Here is a 15,902-nt window from a genome sequence, read left to right on the forward strand (position 1 = left end):
TGTAACGTTGAGGCCAGAATCGGGCAGAGTGGGCGAGGGAGCAAACGCGTGTTAATGACATCCTATAGTCGAAATCAAGAGGAAGAAATGGACTTGGAAATGGCATGTAATGAGAAGGCAAGTTAACTGCTGATCCTTAAGCGTAACGGAGTGGATTCCAATAGAATGCAAGCATAGCAGGGAGCGGCAGAAAGTTAGATGGGCGTATGAGATTAAGAAGTTTGCGGGGATACGGTGGCCGCAGCTGGCAAATGACAGGGTAAATTGGAGAGACATGGGCGCCCTGCTGTGGGCGTAGTCGGGCTGCTGCTGATAATGATGATGAATACGAATCAGGGCTGCAATTTCTGCCTCCTCACTGGTCCCGCGCTATTTTGGGTGTTTCACTTAGTTATTACTCAAGAGACCGAGCACTTTTGCACTGTGTTCTTATATGTTTTCTCACTTTGGCTAAAACAAATTTGTCGCATCGCATCGTATGATCACCTGTCAGATTTCCTTTTTTAACGCAGCTCTACTGCCAAATTTTATCCTGATCTGACCCCATCTCTCCTTCACATTCCCCCCGTCACGCTATGGCCCACTCGACGCCTCGACGTTCCATTAAAATTAATAATAATAAAGTTTAGAACCGCTTTTCTTACTGCCGACGCCTTTCTAACTACATTCACAAGCCAGGCAAATGATCAACGGCGGTAATAAAAACACAACGTCTAATTTCATGTGATTCGATCTGCATACAAATATATAGCCTAAAATAGCTGAGCGACACGGGTGCAGCTTGGTCGACTCTTTCGCAAGCAGACAAGCATCCGGGCATCCGGTCGCCAGAGCAGGGTTCACGCCTGGCCCTAATCTAGAGATGTTGCCGAAAATAGCTGCGCCAACTGAGACGCCACTGCATGCTCCCTCAGTTGATTCAAATTGCGCTCCACGCGATCCTCCTTGCCTCGACCATACGGAACCCTCATAGCCTCGCCCACAACCATAACAGAGTACTAAGTAGGGCTTCAGCCTCCTCTTTCATGCCGCCCTATTTCGGGCTTTTCACTGTGCCATTTAGAGTTATTTACGACGAGTGAGTCTTTTTCTACTGTTTTACAGGTATTTCTTTCTTGCCCAGCCGCGGGCTGACGCACGTTCTTGCATTTCTCTAGGGTGCCTCGATGTGCGCGTTAGCTGCTGTCACTATCAGCATCATCAACATCCCTCTCTCGGCACGTGTGGCCCAGATGTTTTTGTTTTGTTGCTGGCAGTCGTACCGGTCGTACTCTTTTTCGCTTTCGTGTTGAGCCAGTTGAACGGGCGCTCGTCCTTGAATCGCTGGCTATGCGTGATCTACACTTGGGACTCCAGGAAGAACCGCAATCGCGACCTTATGCACCTGCTATGTGCACAGGCGCGGCGATAATTGCAAGTTTCTGAGGCGCGAGCGAATTTAAAATGCTTGCTGCATCGGAGCGTCGCGCGGGAGCTGGCTCGAGGTCCCGTGTTTCGTGCTCCCTTGCCGCTCCGCTGAGGGACGCGGTTGACAGCTGGCACAGCTGACGCGGGCTCAACCGTAAGGCACTCAACTTCTTCCGGGACAGTCTTATGAACTGCACAGACAACGCTTGAGGCCATGGTGCCCACGAGTGGTTCGCTAGCTCCTCGCGAGCAGTCTTGCTCGTCTCCGCCTTTGATTCTGGCCGAAGACGATTGCGGGTAAGGTGCTTTTCCCACCTCTAATTTTTTTTTTGTTCGTATGATGATATTATTTGCTTGAGGCTTGGCTTACTGAGTGAAAGTCGCGACTGCTTCGTTTTCCTGTCGAATGCCGATCGAAAGTTGTTGTCAAGGGTCGATGCGTTCATCGTGTAAATGACGACAGTTGCAGAGAAGATCGACGTTCTCAGAGATACCTTGCTCACAAGCGTCGAATGGTTGGGTCCGTAATTTGCAGCTCAGCGGTCGAGTCTAAAGGAGTTCGTATTGTGATGCTAAGAATGTGGTTAGCATTTCCTTAAAATGCCCTGAAATTGTTGCCTACTGGCCTTAATAGTACTAGTGTATGTGCTCCTTGCAATTCTAGGAAATTCGAGGGGGATGCTTAGTTTAGTTGGTATGTTTTTCTTTGGTGTCATCGCTCTACTGAGCTTTGTAGAAACTTAAGAGGCGTTCCCTGTGATATGCATGTACAGGGGATAGAGGGTGGATGCCCAGTAAAAAAAGGGCACATGCCAGTTCCGAAAACATTACTGGAACCAGTTGAAAACAAGTGAAACCACTCAGACTTCAGTTGGTTCCAGTTCTCTCTGGAGGCTTTCTGTGGCTGGCAGATGTGCGTGTATCGGGCCAGTTACCAGGGCTTCAAATAGCTGTTGCGATTTTTCAACATTTAAAAAAAAAATTTTCAATTTGGCAGGTCCCCAGATGAACATGCTGTGCAGCCACCATTCCAGTCACCTTCGCAGGTATGCGCATGTTGGTTGGCCTATGAGCATGGCGACCTCATTTTCTTTTTATGAGCACATGGGCTTATTTATTTTAGAACGTGAACATGCTTTCAACAGAGGCATGGCATCGCTTTCCTTGGATTCTGCACTCCTAAAATCATGCCCGCATAAAATGCTAGCGAGTTCTAGTAATCGGATAAGACAACTTTTGGCGTCAGGGTTTCCTGTTTCAGTTCTGACTGCTTTTGTCATAAACCTCATACAAAAATATAAATATGGCAAAAAGAAAAAAGATGGCCAAAGAATTTTCGCACAACCTAAACAAAGTGGCATGCAAGCGTGGTATGAAAGTTTTTATTTTCAGCTTCCTACTAGCTTGGAAGGCTGTGCTTATGCATTTGCAGTAGCAAAAGGCGCAGATTGCAGAATTACCGTGGCATGCCTTTTGTAATGTGTTCCACTGTCATATGGAAAGTTTTATGTCAGCCAGACTGGAAGTTGCTTCATTGATTGTTTAAGGAAGCATGCCCAGAAACTAAATGAAAAAGAAGACAAACACGTACACTTGTTTGCGCAATTCAACGGCTGCAAGTTATGTGTGGCCTAGTTTGAAGACGTAAAGATTCTAGAAAGAAGTTTTGGACAAGATGGCGATGATCAGTTTAGAAGCCTTTTGCATAAAAAGGTTAACAGTGGGTGCTTTAGCACACTTTCTTTACCTTCATATGCGACCCACATTGACTTTCTGGAAGTGGCTACCTGTAACACTGATGTAAAGAAAAAATGAGGATTGATTTTTTCTGCAACACCACTGCATGCTTGCGCATGTGTTTCACTTGTTTTTTGATAACTCGTCTCTTTTGTCTGTCTTCATTTACGCGGCATTTCTGCTGATAAATAAGGTGTGACCTTCCACGACTAAACCAATTGACAGCACGCATATGTGTGTCATTTTTCTCGTGGTGCGTCTGGGCTGGCACTAGGTATTAAGAGGTTGAGATGTGCCAAATTGCACAAAAAGGACTTTTTCTGAAGTGCATTGAGTTCAGAGCAACCATGAAATCAGTCCCAAGCAGGAGCTGTGAAGGTTGCGGCGGTAAAAGGAGATTTGCACATCCCTCAGCGATTGAGGTAGATAACTGGCTGTGATTATGTTTGCTTGCTGTAATAGATGTTTTGAAATATGCGCATCTGATGCAGAACCACGCCCTCCTGTACTACTATTTGCTAAGTGCTTGCATAATGCTCTTGCAGGATGGCAAGCCTCTGACAAAGCTCCTCGAAGGCAGCACTCTCGTATCTCAGTCGTTTGCCCAGTCACTCTTGCAAAGCATCCTGTCCAGTGTGGAGAGCAGGGATCCAGGTATGTGTCATTTATAAGCTTTTTGTCTAGCCTGGTGCTAACAATCCAGTTGGTTCTGGAAGGCCTGTTTACGCATCTTGCTGCATCTGGAATTGTAGTAGTTTATAGTGGCTTGTTGCTGATTTGGTAAGCCACAGGCTAGTTGGCTCATTGCTTGCATGATGTTTTTAACTGTGTGAGAATGATTGCTGATGAAGGACGAAGCACACATCGACGCCTGTGCCTGTCTGTGCTATATTTCTTCCTTAGTCCATGTCCACTTTAATTGAATTTTGTGCTGCGTTGAGGCAAATAGCCATAGATGTCCTGTTCTGATAGCGAAAACCTAGAACTGGGCCCCAGAACTCTAGTCTACGAAGTGTTCATAGCCTTTCAAGCTTTGAATCTTTTGCAAGCCTTTTTTTATGCTGCACATTTTCTCATGGCATGTTCTGAGAATTGATGGAAACCAAACAAGGTTATTACTCTCTGCTGTTAATGGCTGGTGAAGAAGACATCTGGCTCAAGTTGTTGAAGAGAATGAAATCAACATGACTGCCATCATTATTGGTGAACAGAGTTAATAATGAATGATTTTGATGTTGGCCCAAACAGTCCAGTAAAAGTAGTGTCCCATGCGTGATGGTCACATTGATATACTTTGCACCGCATCTGCCAACAACATTCATCGATGGAAAATGATTGGAGGCAACTTTCGCCAAGTTTTTCAGTTTTCATGCCACATGACTGCCGTCATTTTGCATGATATCTGTGTTATAACTGTTCTTAACATTGATTCCTGACCATTTGTTTTCTTTACAAGCGCACAAAGTTAGGGCAAATTAAATCTTTAGTTTCATTTTTATACCATACCGGCTGCATCAAGCATAGGAGAAGGAAACGTAGACCAAATAAAGTTGCCTGCCGAGATCCATCTTAAAGCTACAATGTTTTCTCATTTGCTTCCATATCATGTCCATTCTACAAACACAAGCACTGTGGTGCTGAATGGTGTCTGAGAATATGTCTGGCACAAAAAATAGAAGGCGAACTTATGTTTTTTGGAGCACTGTGGTGCTGAATGATGTCTGAGAATATGTCTGGCACAAAAATAGAAGGCGAACTTATGTTTTTTGGTCTTAAAGAAAGCTCTTGCATGTCATCACGTTTGAGCTAATTGTTGTCAGAATGAACTGTTGACACGCGCTGGACTAGGGGCATCTCACTTGATGCTTTATGTCCCACTTGCTGTTTCTGATTTGACATGTATGTGCAAAGTGTTTGGTTTCCATCAACCTTTGTTGCACGACACTGGATGTTTCTCACAGACTGGGTATCCTTAACTACTAATACAATCAGTCTGGGATCTACTGTGCATGCCTTCTGTAAAACACCGGAGTGAAATTAGTAAGGTCATTCCTGCTAGCCCCGTTCATTTTAATTTTTCTTAATCATTCACTGGTGTGCAGTTTCAGTGCACAAACAGCGGTTCAGACAACTAATTAACAAGCTGTTCTCATTACTTAACATCAGCAGTTTGGCACAGAGATAAAACGGCTCTTGAACAGGACGGAGCAGTATGAGGTACTCAGCTCTGAGGTGTTAATTTTTCTGCTCCATCACATTCAAGCGCCGTTTCCACTGTTCTTTTCACTGTTAAACATGCACGAAGCAATCCCCCTTTGCACTTTTTTGAATCAACAGTGTTGTTTGTGTTTCCAGTGGTGGCAAATGCTTGGGCTGACACTCTGCTAGATGTTTTGGAGCTACTTCCAAGAGCCACCATTTCTCAACAGGTGAGCAGTGCTTTTTTTTTTTGCGATGTACACGTTGCGTGTGTGCTGCTGGCATCTTTTGTTTCTTTCATTGTGGTCAGAGCAATATGTAATCGGTTGTTTCAGTTGTTACAGGATCACCAATGAACTAACCAGTTTGATTCATTTGCACATGTTCATACACACGCCAACACATAGACCATGCCCTGTTGTCGTGCCTAAGCTTATTTGCCAAATTCAGCAGTGAAGTTTTGATGTTTCCAGTGACTGAAAAAGATAAAAATTGTTCTGTCTTGATGTGATGGGCACAGTGCTTGGCGTTGCTGTTGCACATAGCCAGACTTCACGCAGGTGTTGCAAGTTGCTGTGCAGAAAGGGCAAGCCTCACAGTCGTCCTTATCTCGTCTTTTCTCTTGCCGACTTCTGGGAGCATTGGCCGTGCTATTGGAACCTTGCCTGTGAGTGCTTGCCACTTTTTTGCGTGTCATTTTTTACCATTAGAGCATTTCCAATAGGCCAGATGGTTTTGTTTTTTTGATGACTGTCATTCTTTTATTCTTGTGGAAATGTTTATTACTTACATAGTGCAGCTAGTCGCTCACAAGCGTGCCGCTGTCGTAATGTTGCTATTATTATGGTGGTTATTATTATTAGTTACAACACAGCAGCTAAATCTAATGTTCGGTGTTGGTAATTATAACCTACTGGGTCCTTTTCAAGAACCTGTGATATTATTATTGTTATTGTGAGCTTAATATCAGGAATTTAGATTTCTATATGAAGCATTGGTATTGTGTCACTTAACTAGTGAAGTTAGAATGACAAAGTATTCTTCATCCAGGTAGCTTGTTATTTGGCAGGTGATGAAAAGACTCATCGTTTAATATTTAATTGACCTCCAGTTAAGCGAAACTGCTCCTCTTTCAATTCTTTAGCATAGTCTTCAAATGTATGTCGAGCCCAGATATACTCTCAGCCATGAAGAAGCGCATGTTCTGTTGTGAAATACATTAGCATTATGTGACCTTTTCTCCTGTAATGAATTGTTCCTGTTGAGTTCAGGCTACTTGATTGCCACGATAAATTGTTGGTAATGGGTTTAACACTTCTAGTGCTTATTAAGAGAGAGTGAGCAAGTTAGCAGCCTTCTCTTTATACATATTTCTATTTTTTTATTACTGACAGATGATTATGGCTCAGCCTCAACCTTCTCAGCAGCTCACAAATTTACGTTGTCAATCAAAATATATAAACTTGGGATGTCTGCTTCAGTTCTTTGAGCTGAATTTTAAAACTTTTTATTGCGTGAACACTGGCTCTGAGGTTCTTAGACTTTCAAAAGAAACCCCTGCAAACTTTTGGGCCACCATTCAGTCCTAAATGCACTTGCAGTAAAAACTTTGGTAAGTAATAAGGTTGCTATCGATTTAATATACCATATCTGCTCGCCTAACGAATTCACTCACGCAATAAATGCATCCCCTACATAGCTCATGAATACCTAGAAAGGCTGTAATTGATCACAGTGTAACTTTTATTCCAGCATAATAAACACGCCTCTCAAATTATCACCAAAGATTTTTTTTTTTCCTGACAAAAAGTATGTCCATTGTTTGTAAATACGGTAACGGTGAAAAGTATCTTCATTTGTAGCAGTTAGGTTACCAGGCTCGAGCACTACTGCTCGGATTTTCCCAAAAAAGCGTGCAGAGGGAGCTTCTGCCCCTGGCTGAGTCCCTGTGCCAAGACCCCGAACCGGTCGTGCGGGCTGCCGTATGTCGTCAGCTGGGAGCTCTCACACGATCTGCGGGGTAAGTCTGCCATTTCTAAGTGATGTGCCCAGTCATTATCTGTCACACCTGTAGTTCTCAAACAAGGCAGCAAGCAAATGGAGCAGACATGTAAGAAAAAAAAATTGGCGGTGGTTTAGCGTTGGTTAAACCTGGAGTGACGTGATAGCTACAGCTGGCCGATTGTAACTTGCTCAGTTGAATTGCAAAGTCAGTCTTTCGCCGCTGCGAATTCACTCACGCAATAAATGCATCCCCTACATAGTTCATGAAAACCTAGAAAGGCTGTAATTGATCACAGTCCACTTGACACGGTGCATGCATACAGATGTGGTAGCTCGGTTTCGCCGGCGCGCCGTGCCACTGCCAGCAGCAGCTGCTCCACACCACGTGGCTGGTCACGTGACCAACCACGTGACCAACCATGTGGTCAGCCACGGCACCGTGCCGCCAGCAGCTGCTCCACACCACGTGACCAACCACATGACGGCATGGCGGTGCCGCCACAAGGCTCGGAATGCTACCGTAATCGCTACAAAACAAGGCAGCACGCTGGAATGCCACATTGTTATTGTTTCAGGCTGGGAATGACCAGGCAGCACCTTCTGCCATGCCTTGTGGAGTTGTCGAGCGATGGAGACTGCGCAGTGCGCCGTGCTGCATTGGTGATGGCTGTCACTATGCTGGGCCTGCTGGATGATGGTTGGTATTCCCTCTGGCCAAAGCATGCAGGCTACCCCGAAAATCCCAAACCTACAACCTGAGGCCTTACAGGCGAGTTTAAGCCTAGAGGATCAAAGACAGCTGGTTCAGCGAGCGCAGCAAACTACTAAGGCCGTAGGAGCCCTGGACTAAGAGCACCTCCAAGTTCAGGGGGTGCTAAGCTCTTTATTGAATAAATATTACCATCACCACCCTCTGGAGTGCCCTTTTAAGAACAAAAAATATGTTGTAACTGTACTAAACCAGGTTTCAGCCAAGGTCTCACAGATTCTCACATGTGCTCCTAGAGTCTGGCAGGTGTCGTAGGTATCTTCTGGTACGTCTTCACTGATCATATAACTTCTGCGAAAGACTATAGGAAAGCTTCGTTAGCACTTGTAGTGACTATGCCATAGCGCAGTGCGCATTGGAAGGCACAACATTCTGTCAGAACAGAAATTTGCACCATTTAACATGCGCATAGCCTCAGGTATCAAACATGCCATTAGAGTCAACGGCGCCTGGTGTGCTAGGCAGGCTACAGTAGCGCGATGGTCAGGCTGGTGCTAGCTACTTACTTCGGGGCATTTCATGCCTAATACAAGTAAAATGAAACCTCGTTAATTCGATCCCATTTAATACAAGTAATTCGGACAGCCGGTGGAGTGCCGCCAAACGTTCATGTAGGTCTATGGCATCGGAAGCTCGTTTATTTGGACGGGCCTCTGAAGTGTCGTCGTGTCGAGGTATGAACGGCTCCACAAGCGATCGTCCAAATATTCGTCCTCTGGCCTGAACTGCATATCACATTGTTTCCCCTGACCATCTGACATGCAAGCAACGATAGGTGTGTTGATGATCCGCAAGCCACCGTCTATAGGCTGAGAGAGTCCAGCCGCATAGTTTTGTTTCGGAGCTTCACCGCCACCCTGCAGCAATGGCGGCTATTTAGAACAATGACTGGCTTGTCACTGGTTAATTTTTTCTTTTTTCAAAGGCATCTTGCCGCTACAGCGCTTATCCCTTGCTTCCGTCTGCATGGTATTTTCGTTCTTCCAACTCGCCGAAACTCCGCATTGATCACGTGCTATTCACCGTTTGTGTGGTGGAGTTTGCGATACCACATGCGACGCCACATACTAAGAAATTTTAGCCTTACTGCGTTGCACACTGAAAGAAGCCGTGGAGACCCTCATTATTATGGAGCAGTTCTGCGACACTCTCAACAGCATGTACGAATAAAGCATTGCGAAAAATTGCCATTGTGGTGCAGTTTTGGTCTCAGAAGCTAGTGATGCTTGCCTAGTTGTTCATCAAATAAATTTACTAGAATGCAAGCGGTTTTTCACAGCGTTTTGGCGGCCATTCAGCAATTAGGTATTTATATAATTCGGACATTTTTTCTACTTTCTTGAAATCCGAATTAACGAGGTTTTACTTTACTGCTAGTGCAGTTGGTTCTTGATAATTCGAACTCTGAGGGAATTGCAGAGTTAATACTCCTGGTGTTTACAGCGGTGGATACACCAGTTGTTCGAGTTAAGTGAGTTCGAGTGAACAAGAGTACACTGTAATGATGTACGCAAGCAGTCTCCTGTTCTGCTTTTCCATTGCTTTACTTTGGTGTGCGTTCTTTTTACCCACAAGACATCACAGTGCACTCCCTTACTGTGAGAATTTTTACAGGTTGTGTGTTTGTGTGTGCCTGTACTAGTTTAACACAACTGAGTCTTAAAAGCTCCACTTGTAACTCCTCTCTTGTCAAGCATCGTGCCGAGACAGCTTGGTGTCCCTGGTGGTTCAGTGGAAACATCGTCCCGTCCGTGAACTGGCCTTCCTCGCCACTCAGATGGGACCGCTGTGCCACCTGCCAGCAGGTGAGGCACTGTTTCATGCCTGTTTTACCACATTGATATTATGGTCCTCTTTCGGCAAAATGTCAGTGGTCTGTATGTTTGAAGCCTCCACCCCAGTGCCCCTAGCAGATCGGGGCACCTGCTGGGGACCTTCTGTACTATAAGGTATGCAGAGGCTGCCCTCTGGTGGGTGTGTCTCGCTGCAGCCATCGTAAAAATGTGTTTTGTTAAAGGCAATCTTATCTAAAATTTGAGAATCTATTTGTACGGTGTTGTGCACGTCACTAACATGCAGAAAACCGAAGTAATGTTCAACAGTCTAGCAAGGGAACAGCAGTTCATAATTGGTAGTGAGGTGCTGCAAGTGGTAAGGGAATACGTCTACTTAGGGCAGGCAGTGGCCGCTGATCTGGATCATGAGAGTGAATTAACTACAAGGACAAGAATGGGGTGGAGCGCATATGGCAGGCTCTCTCAGATCATGAGTGGCAGTTTACCAATTTCCCTCAAGAGAAAAGTGTACAACAGCTGTATCTTGCCAGTACCCACCTATGGGGCAGAAATGTGGAAACTAATGAAAAGGGTTCAACTCAAGTTAAGGACAACACAGTGAGCTATGGAAAGAAGAATGATAGATGTAATGTCAAGAGACTGGAAGCAGGCAGAGTAGGTCAGGGAACAAGCACATGTTAATGACATCCTGGTCGAAATAAAGAGGAGGAAATGGGCTTGGGCAAGGCATGTAATGGGAAGGCAAGTTAACCGTTGGTCCTTAAGGGATTCCAAGAAAAGGCAAGCGTAGCAGGGGGCGGCGAAAACTTAGGTGGGCAGATGAGATTAAGAAGTTTGCGGGGATACAGTGGACCCAGTTGGCAAAGGACTAAATTGGAGGAGAGACATGGGAGAGGCCTTTGCTCTGCAGTGTGTGTAGTCAGGCTGATGATGATGATGACGATGTGTAAAATTATTGCCTGTTTTGATTGGGGTAGTCTTTTAAGGGCCCAACGTTGTTTTCTGGACACTTCTCTGACCCTGCCTCATACTGAACTATCTGCAGGGATCGTGGACAAAGATGGATGGCTTCTGGAACTCTACCAAGAGTTGTCTACTATCGGCTTGCACGAATCCAACCAGAGTAGCCCTGTAGTTATGGGTGCAACCGTACGCCAAGTTGATGCTGTCCTGTGTCGTCAAGCATGCGCCCGATGCTTTCCTGTAAGGCTCATCTCAAGACCTTTGGTTTTATTTTTTCTACCTATGTATCAACGAATGAGCTAGGGTTCTGTGACTGTGAAAATGTTTCAGATATCAGGCCCTCATCTTCTTCCTGAGATGGATTACACTCTTTGCAGCATCGTGAATCGCACATTCTCCCTATGCTCCCTATTATATCCCTCTGCTGTGCTAGCTATGACCATCCCACCTCCAGAAAATATCAGATCCTATGACGATATGTTTAATCCGGGCTTCAAATAAAGCAGAACTGATCATCAGCTTTGAGTCTTTTCAAGACTTTTCAAAGTATGAGAGTGCCGAATAATAGACCTATTCTTTGTGAGGGGACTGAAGAAGCCTGCTTATAAAAGGTGGCAGCTGAGCACATAAACATTATGATAAATAAGCTGCATGATTGTAATTACTGCCGTTATTTGTTCGTTCTTTGCCCCCCTCCCTTCTTCCCTTTCTTATACAAGTGAAAAAAACTTGACATGTTCCTGTTCTTTATCCAGTACTTTTGATGTATTCGTTTTCATTTACTGTGAAGGAAAGCGATGTCAAAATATATAACGTGTTGTCCTGATATAAAAAATATACTGCTGGCAATAAGAAGGGCTGCATTGGCTTCTGGAAGGACAAAGTCTACTACAGGGTGTTCAACGACAGCACTGTATTTGCCCTATTCTAACATGTTGTTGACCTCGGTGTGTACCTAATTTTTTGGGCCAAAAAAAAAAAGAAAAGCTGTATTCATTGCGAAGTTTTCTTCAAGGTCTATTTTAGAAAGGTTGTTAGTCAGACTTATCTTGTATACCATCGCTATCCCTCTGCTGTTACAAAATATTCACTTTAGTCTGAGCGCATCTTAGAGGTTCAGTCATTAGCTGCAGGGTTCAAAAAAAATTTGTTTGCATATCCTTAATGTTAGGAATCACAGCAGCTTAGCTTTCCCAACATTTTTAGGAGGTAAAACTGTCACTTGTGAACTGTTATATGGAATTAGCGGGAATTTTTCCTCTCAGTGACAGCTGTCTGTGTTTATATAGAAAGCACCTTTACACGCGTGAATAACTGCTATGCTTAGTATTTATTCAGATTGATTATGTGTGTTCTACGTTGTCCTTTCTTTCTTGCCAAATATGCAACTGGACTGCTTATCGTAGGGAATGTTTAGCTTCCTTTCAAGAGTGCATGCAAAAAAAAAAAAAACCATTGACCAGGATTTTTGAAAGCCATCAAAACCTGTGAAACTGTAAAACGATCGGAAATAGGGTGCAACTGTGTACGGTTGTGACAACCATACTTTGCACCTTTTTGGGAGGGTGCAAGCGTGCGAGTTACAGACATGGAAATGCACCCTTAACGGTGCAATTTTTTTTTTACAGTGTGCTTTAAAAAGTAATAGTACCGGCCAGCTTTCTATAGTAGTCTATACTGCGGTGATGGAGTGTTCAGGATGGGTGGAAAGGTAATATTGGAGTTTTTACAAAACTTGTCCCTGTTGCCACAATATCCCAACATGGTTCCTCCTCCTTTTTTTTTTTCAATTTCTTGCTATCCGAACTCTTTCAGACATGACTTGCCATTTCTATTCTAAAAAAATTATTTTCCACTTAAATAGCCTTAGTAAGCTCTAGGAAAGCTAATTAGGTAGTAGTTCTGTGGCATGAAGCATCAACTTTTAATTTTGTACAGGCATGTAAAAAAAAAACAACAGTGGAAAATTGTGACAGTGAAACCACCGCCAAATTTCGTTAAATAAGTACTCGAGGGATCGTGCAGCGAGTGATTTCTTTCTTCCAAAGTGCACGTTACCAGAATATTACAGGTTATAAAATCTGCCTACATGAATGTGTCGAAAGGCATACTGCCGTGCTCGTTGTTATGAAAGATATTTCCCACATTTGATAAAGCTAACGTAAAGAAAAGCACCTAAGTTGTGATATGAGGAGGTTGAATCAGCCCGAAAGAAAAAAATTACTGGAAGGCGTGGCACACTCTCAGAAAAAATTGCGGGTCCATTATGGGCACATTTGTATGCATAGTGGCTGAGAGGGTTGAAATGCTGCACAACTTTGACTGTTGTGCAACGTTGAGTATAACTGCTAGATGCATGGGTGATAGTAATGATGCAGCAGCCTGTTGATGCAGTACAATGGCTGGCTAGTGCTACTGTCAAAGGAAGATATTTAGTGTTGCTAATGCTACGTGATGTTGGTTCTTGTAAACCAGCGCAACGGCTGGAAGCCAAACAGGGAAGGAACAGAACACAGTGCTGAACTGGCAACAGAATCTGTTGTTAGTTCAGAGCTGTGTTTTTTCCCTTCCCTGTTTGGATTCGAGCTGTTGCGTTGTCATCAGTCGACAAAGTTTTCACAATCAGAGGTCGGGTCGTCTGGTCGAATATCATACTGAAAATGCAGAAATGCAGTCACTGACACCAAATCAAAGACAAGCTAAGTCAATGACAATCGAAGTTACATCATCTCTGACTTAGGCAGTGATTGCATTTTTTTGTTTCCAACATCAAATGTTGTTTGAGTTGCACAAAGTTCGAATTAAGAGGAACAGTTTTAAAACTCTTGGTATTGATGAGACCAAGGTACTATCAGTTTCAGTTTCAATAAGCGGAAGTTTGGATTAAGTAAACATGAATTATCAGTGTCTACTGAACTTTTGCCATGTGTTGCTCCGCAGCTTAGATGAACCAACACTAGGCACGATAAAGATGCGGCTACTCATGATGGCCCCTTTTTTTCGCGCCCAACAGTCCAATGGGCACTGGAGCTTCTGTGGACGTCCATAGGAGTTTTAATGTCCATTGGATGCGTACATATAGCTTTTGGAATGACAATGTGTGCATTGCACACTTTTGTTTGCACATCAGCCCTGCTCTGAAGGCAGGTTGGTTGCATGAGTTGTGTGACGTTTCTCACTTTCCTCATCGGCTTCACTGCATGCTCTGTTTGCTTCCAGGACTTTGCACGGCTCGTTGGTGCAGAGTCTTTCGAAACCAAGTTGCTGATCACTTGGAACACGCTGTGCACTGATCCTGACAAGTTTGTGCGGACTGTTATGGCGGAAGGGGTCAGTCAGGTATGGGTTGTGCATATGTTTCGCTTCTGCAAAAAGGACGATGAAGGAGAAAAAGTTTGTCAAAGACAGACTAGCAATTGTATCGAGGACAATTGTGTCGAATGTGCATTATTAATAAGAATTGATTAAATGTGGCTCTTTCTGGCTATTTTGGTGTTTATCGTGCAGAAAAAGAAGTATTTATTGCTGTTAAATTTGGAGTTCAGGCTAAAATAATTTTTTTCCCCACTGCTTGATTTAAGCTCATGACATTGATGACAACTGACAATGATGTGAGAATTGTGGACTCTGTGATTGCTGGCAGGAAGTGCTTGGCAGTGTGGTGTAGCCTCAAAAATATCTTTATTTCATTTTCAGCCTTTTCAAGCCTGTGAGAGTCATGTTTGCAGCGAAAGTAGCCTCTTTGCCATCGGTACGGAGCAATCTATCGATGCGGGCCAGCTTTAGGTCATCCCCAGTGTCTCAGTAATAATGTGCAAACTGTTTTACATTGTTAGCCACTTTCTTTATGACAGAGAGTGCTATCTTGGAATGATTTGTCAGGGGATGTGCTGTAAATGTGTTTGAAACTGGTCCACATGGGAGTAAAAACAAAGTAAGCTGTCCTCTACCTCTCTAGCTTCCAGCCATGATGAACCTGTTTTTGCTGATTGTTGCATTTGGATGAAGGCAGCGGGAGAAAGGATGAAATGCTGGCACATGCAGGTGGTAACCTTTCTCAGCGGCCAGGGCATCATCAGCTGGCCGCGCCTGCTACTCATTGAGGCTTGTGGTTTGCTCGCGGAAGGCCTGCTGGCGGATGGCCTTTCAACCATTGCACAGGCTCTGTTGCCTTGCCGTGCTTGCTGTAACTCAACGTGTCGTGCTGGCTGTGACGACTGCTGCACAGTGAGCAGAATTCGCTTTCATTGTGTTGTGAAGCATGTCCTTTATTTGCGAAGTTGGTTCAAAGCGTGCATTTTTTTTTATGTTTGTTGCGTACACATTTACCGGTATGCAATCCAGTAGTAGCTTGCATACCAGGCTCAGGAAAGATTTGTGAAAAACTTATGTGCAGAAGTGTGGCAAGTAAAAGCAGCATCCAAACTATGACAGATGTTTTAGAAAGTGGTACAAGAACTTTTCTTTTTTTAAGGGGGCAACAATTACTCACTTACCCCGTGCAGGAGGCCTTTTTCTTCCCATATTTTGCACAGCTTGCATGCAGCCTCTTCCCAGTGTCAGCAAAAAAACAGACTATGCTAATTTTCTCACTCATGTGCACTCGTGAGAAATTTTAAAGACTTTTTCAGGCAGCAAGTGAGCTTTTAGACAAACGAGGCTGCAAATATGCAAGCCACCCTGTGCAAGACTTGGGCATCACTCAGCTAACTATGCATGCAAAGGAATTAGTAGTTCCAAGTCACCATGTGTATGTACAGGTCGCTGCAGTGTGAAAAGGAACAGTCAGTTTGCACCCAAAGAATGAATTTCACTGTTGTTTTTTGCACTGAAGTTGAAAATGTAGTAATTATTCGTTCAGAGGAAAACTGTCCAACAAAATGGAAAAGATGTCCTTGTCACTCATGCTTGTCGAGTAATCATTGTGTGAATGTTTATAACATGTTCTTTTTCATTTTGCTACTATCTGTACAAGACCCTGCACAAGTATGGCAGAACTAAGGGCATCTTTAGGCTTTAGTTTTGGT

At 44.0% G+C, this 15,902-nt stretch overlaps 1 protein-coding gene across 2 annotated transcripts in view; it reads left to right on the top strand.

The window, feature by feature from the left end:
- Positions 1 to 1,234: 1,234 nt before the first annotated feature.
- LOC144104155 (serine/threonine-protein phosphatase 4 regulatory subunit 4-like) overlaps positions 1,235 to 15,902 on the top strand; it is a 28,562-nt gene continuing 13,894 nt past the window's right edge. For both annotated transcript variants that reach the window (XM_077636995.1, XM_077636996.1), the window contains exons 1-11: positions 1,235 to 1,704; positions 2,405 to 2,453; positions 3,690 to 3,798; positions 5,500 to 5,573; positions 5,904 to 6,010; positions 7,256 to 7,363; positions 7,923 to 8,044; positions 9,811 to 9,921; positions 10,958 to 11,115; positions 14,095 to 14,214; positions 14,920 to 15,102. In XM_077636995.1, coding sequence (XP_077493121.1) covers positions 1,622 to 1,704; positions 2,405 to 2,453; positions 3,690 to 3,798; positions 5,500 to 5,573; positions 5,904 to 6,010; positions 7,256 to 7,363; positions 7,923 to 8,044; positions 9,811 to 9,921; positions 10,958 to 11,115; positions 14,095 to 14,214; positions 14,920 to 15,102 — 1,224 coding nt within the window. In that variant the 5' untranslated portion in view covers positions 1,235 to 1,621. The remainder of the gene's footprint in view (positions 1,705 to 2,404; positions 2,454 to 3,689; positions 3,799 to 5,499; positions 5,574 to 5,903; positions 6,011 to 7,255; positions 7,364 to 7,922; positions 8,045 to 9,810; positions 9,922 to 10,957; positions 11,116 to 14,094; positions 14,215 to 14,919; positions 15,103 to 15,902) is intronic.

The sequence above is a fragment of the Amblyomma americanum genome, chromosome 9 (assembly GCF_052857255.1).
Source record: "Amblyomma americanum isolate KBUSLIRL-KWMA chromosome 9, ASM5285725v1, whole genome shotgun sequence".
In the NCBI taxonomy this organism is placed as follows: Eukaryota; Metazoa; Arthropoda; class Arachnida; order Ixodida; family Ixodidae; genus Amblyomma; species Amblyomma americanum.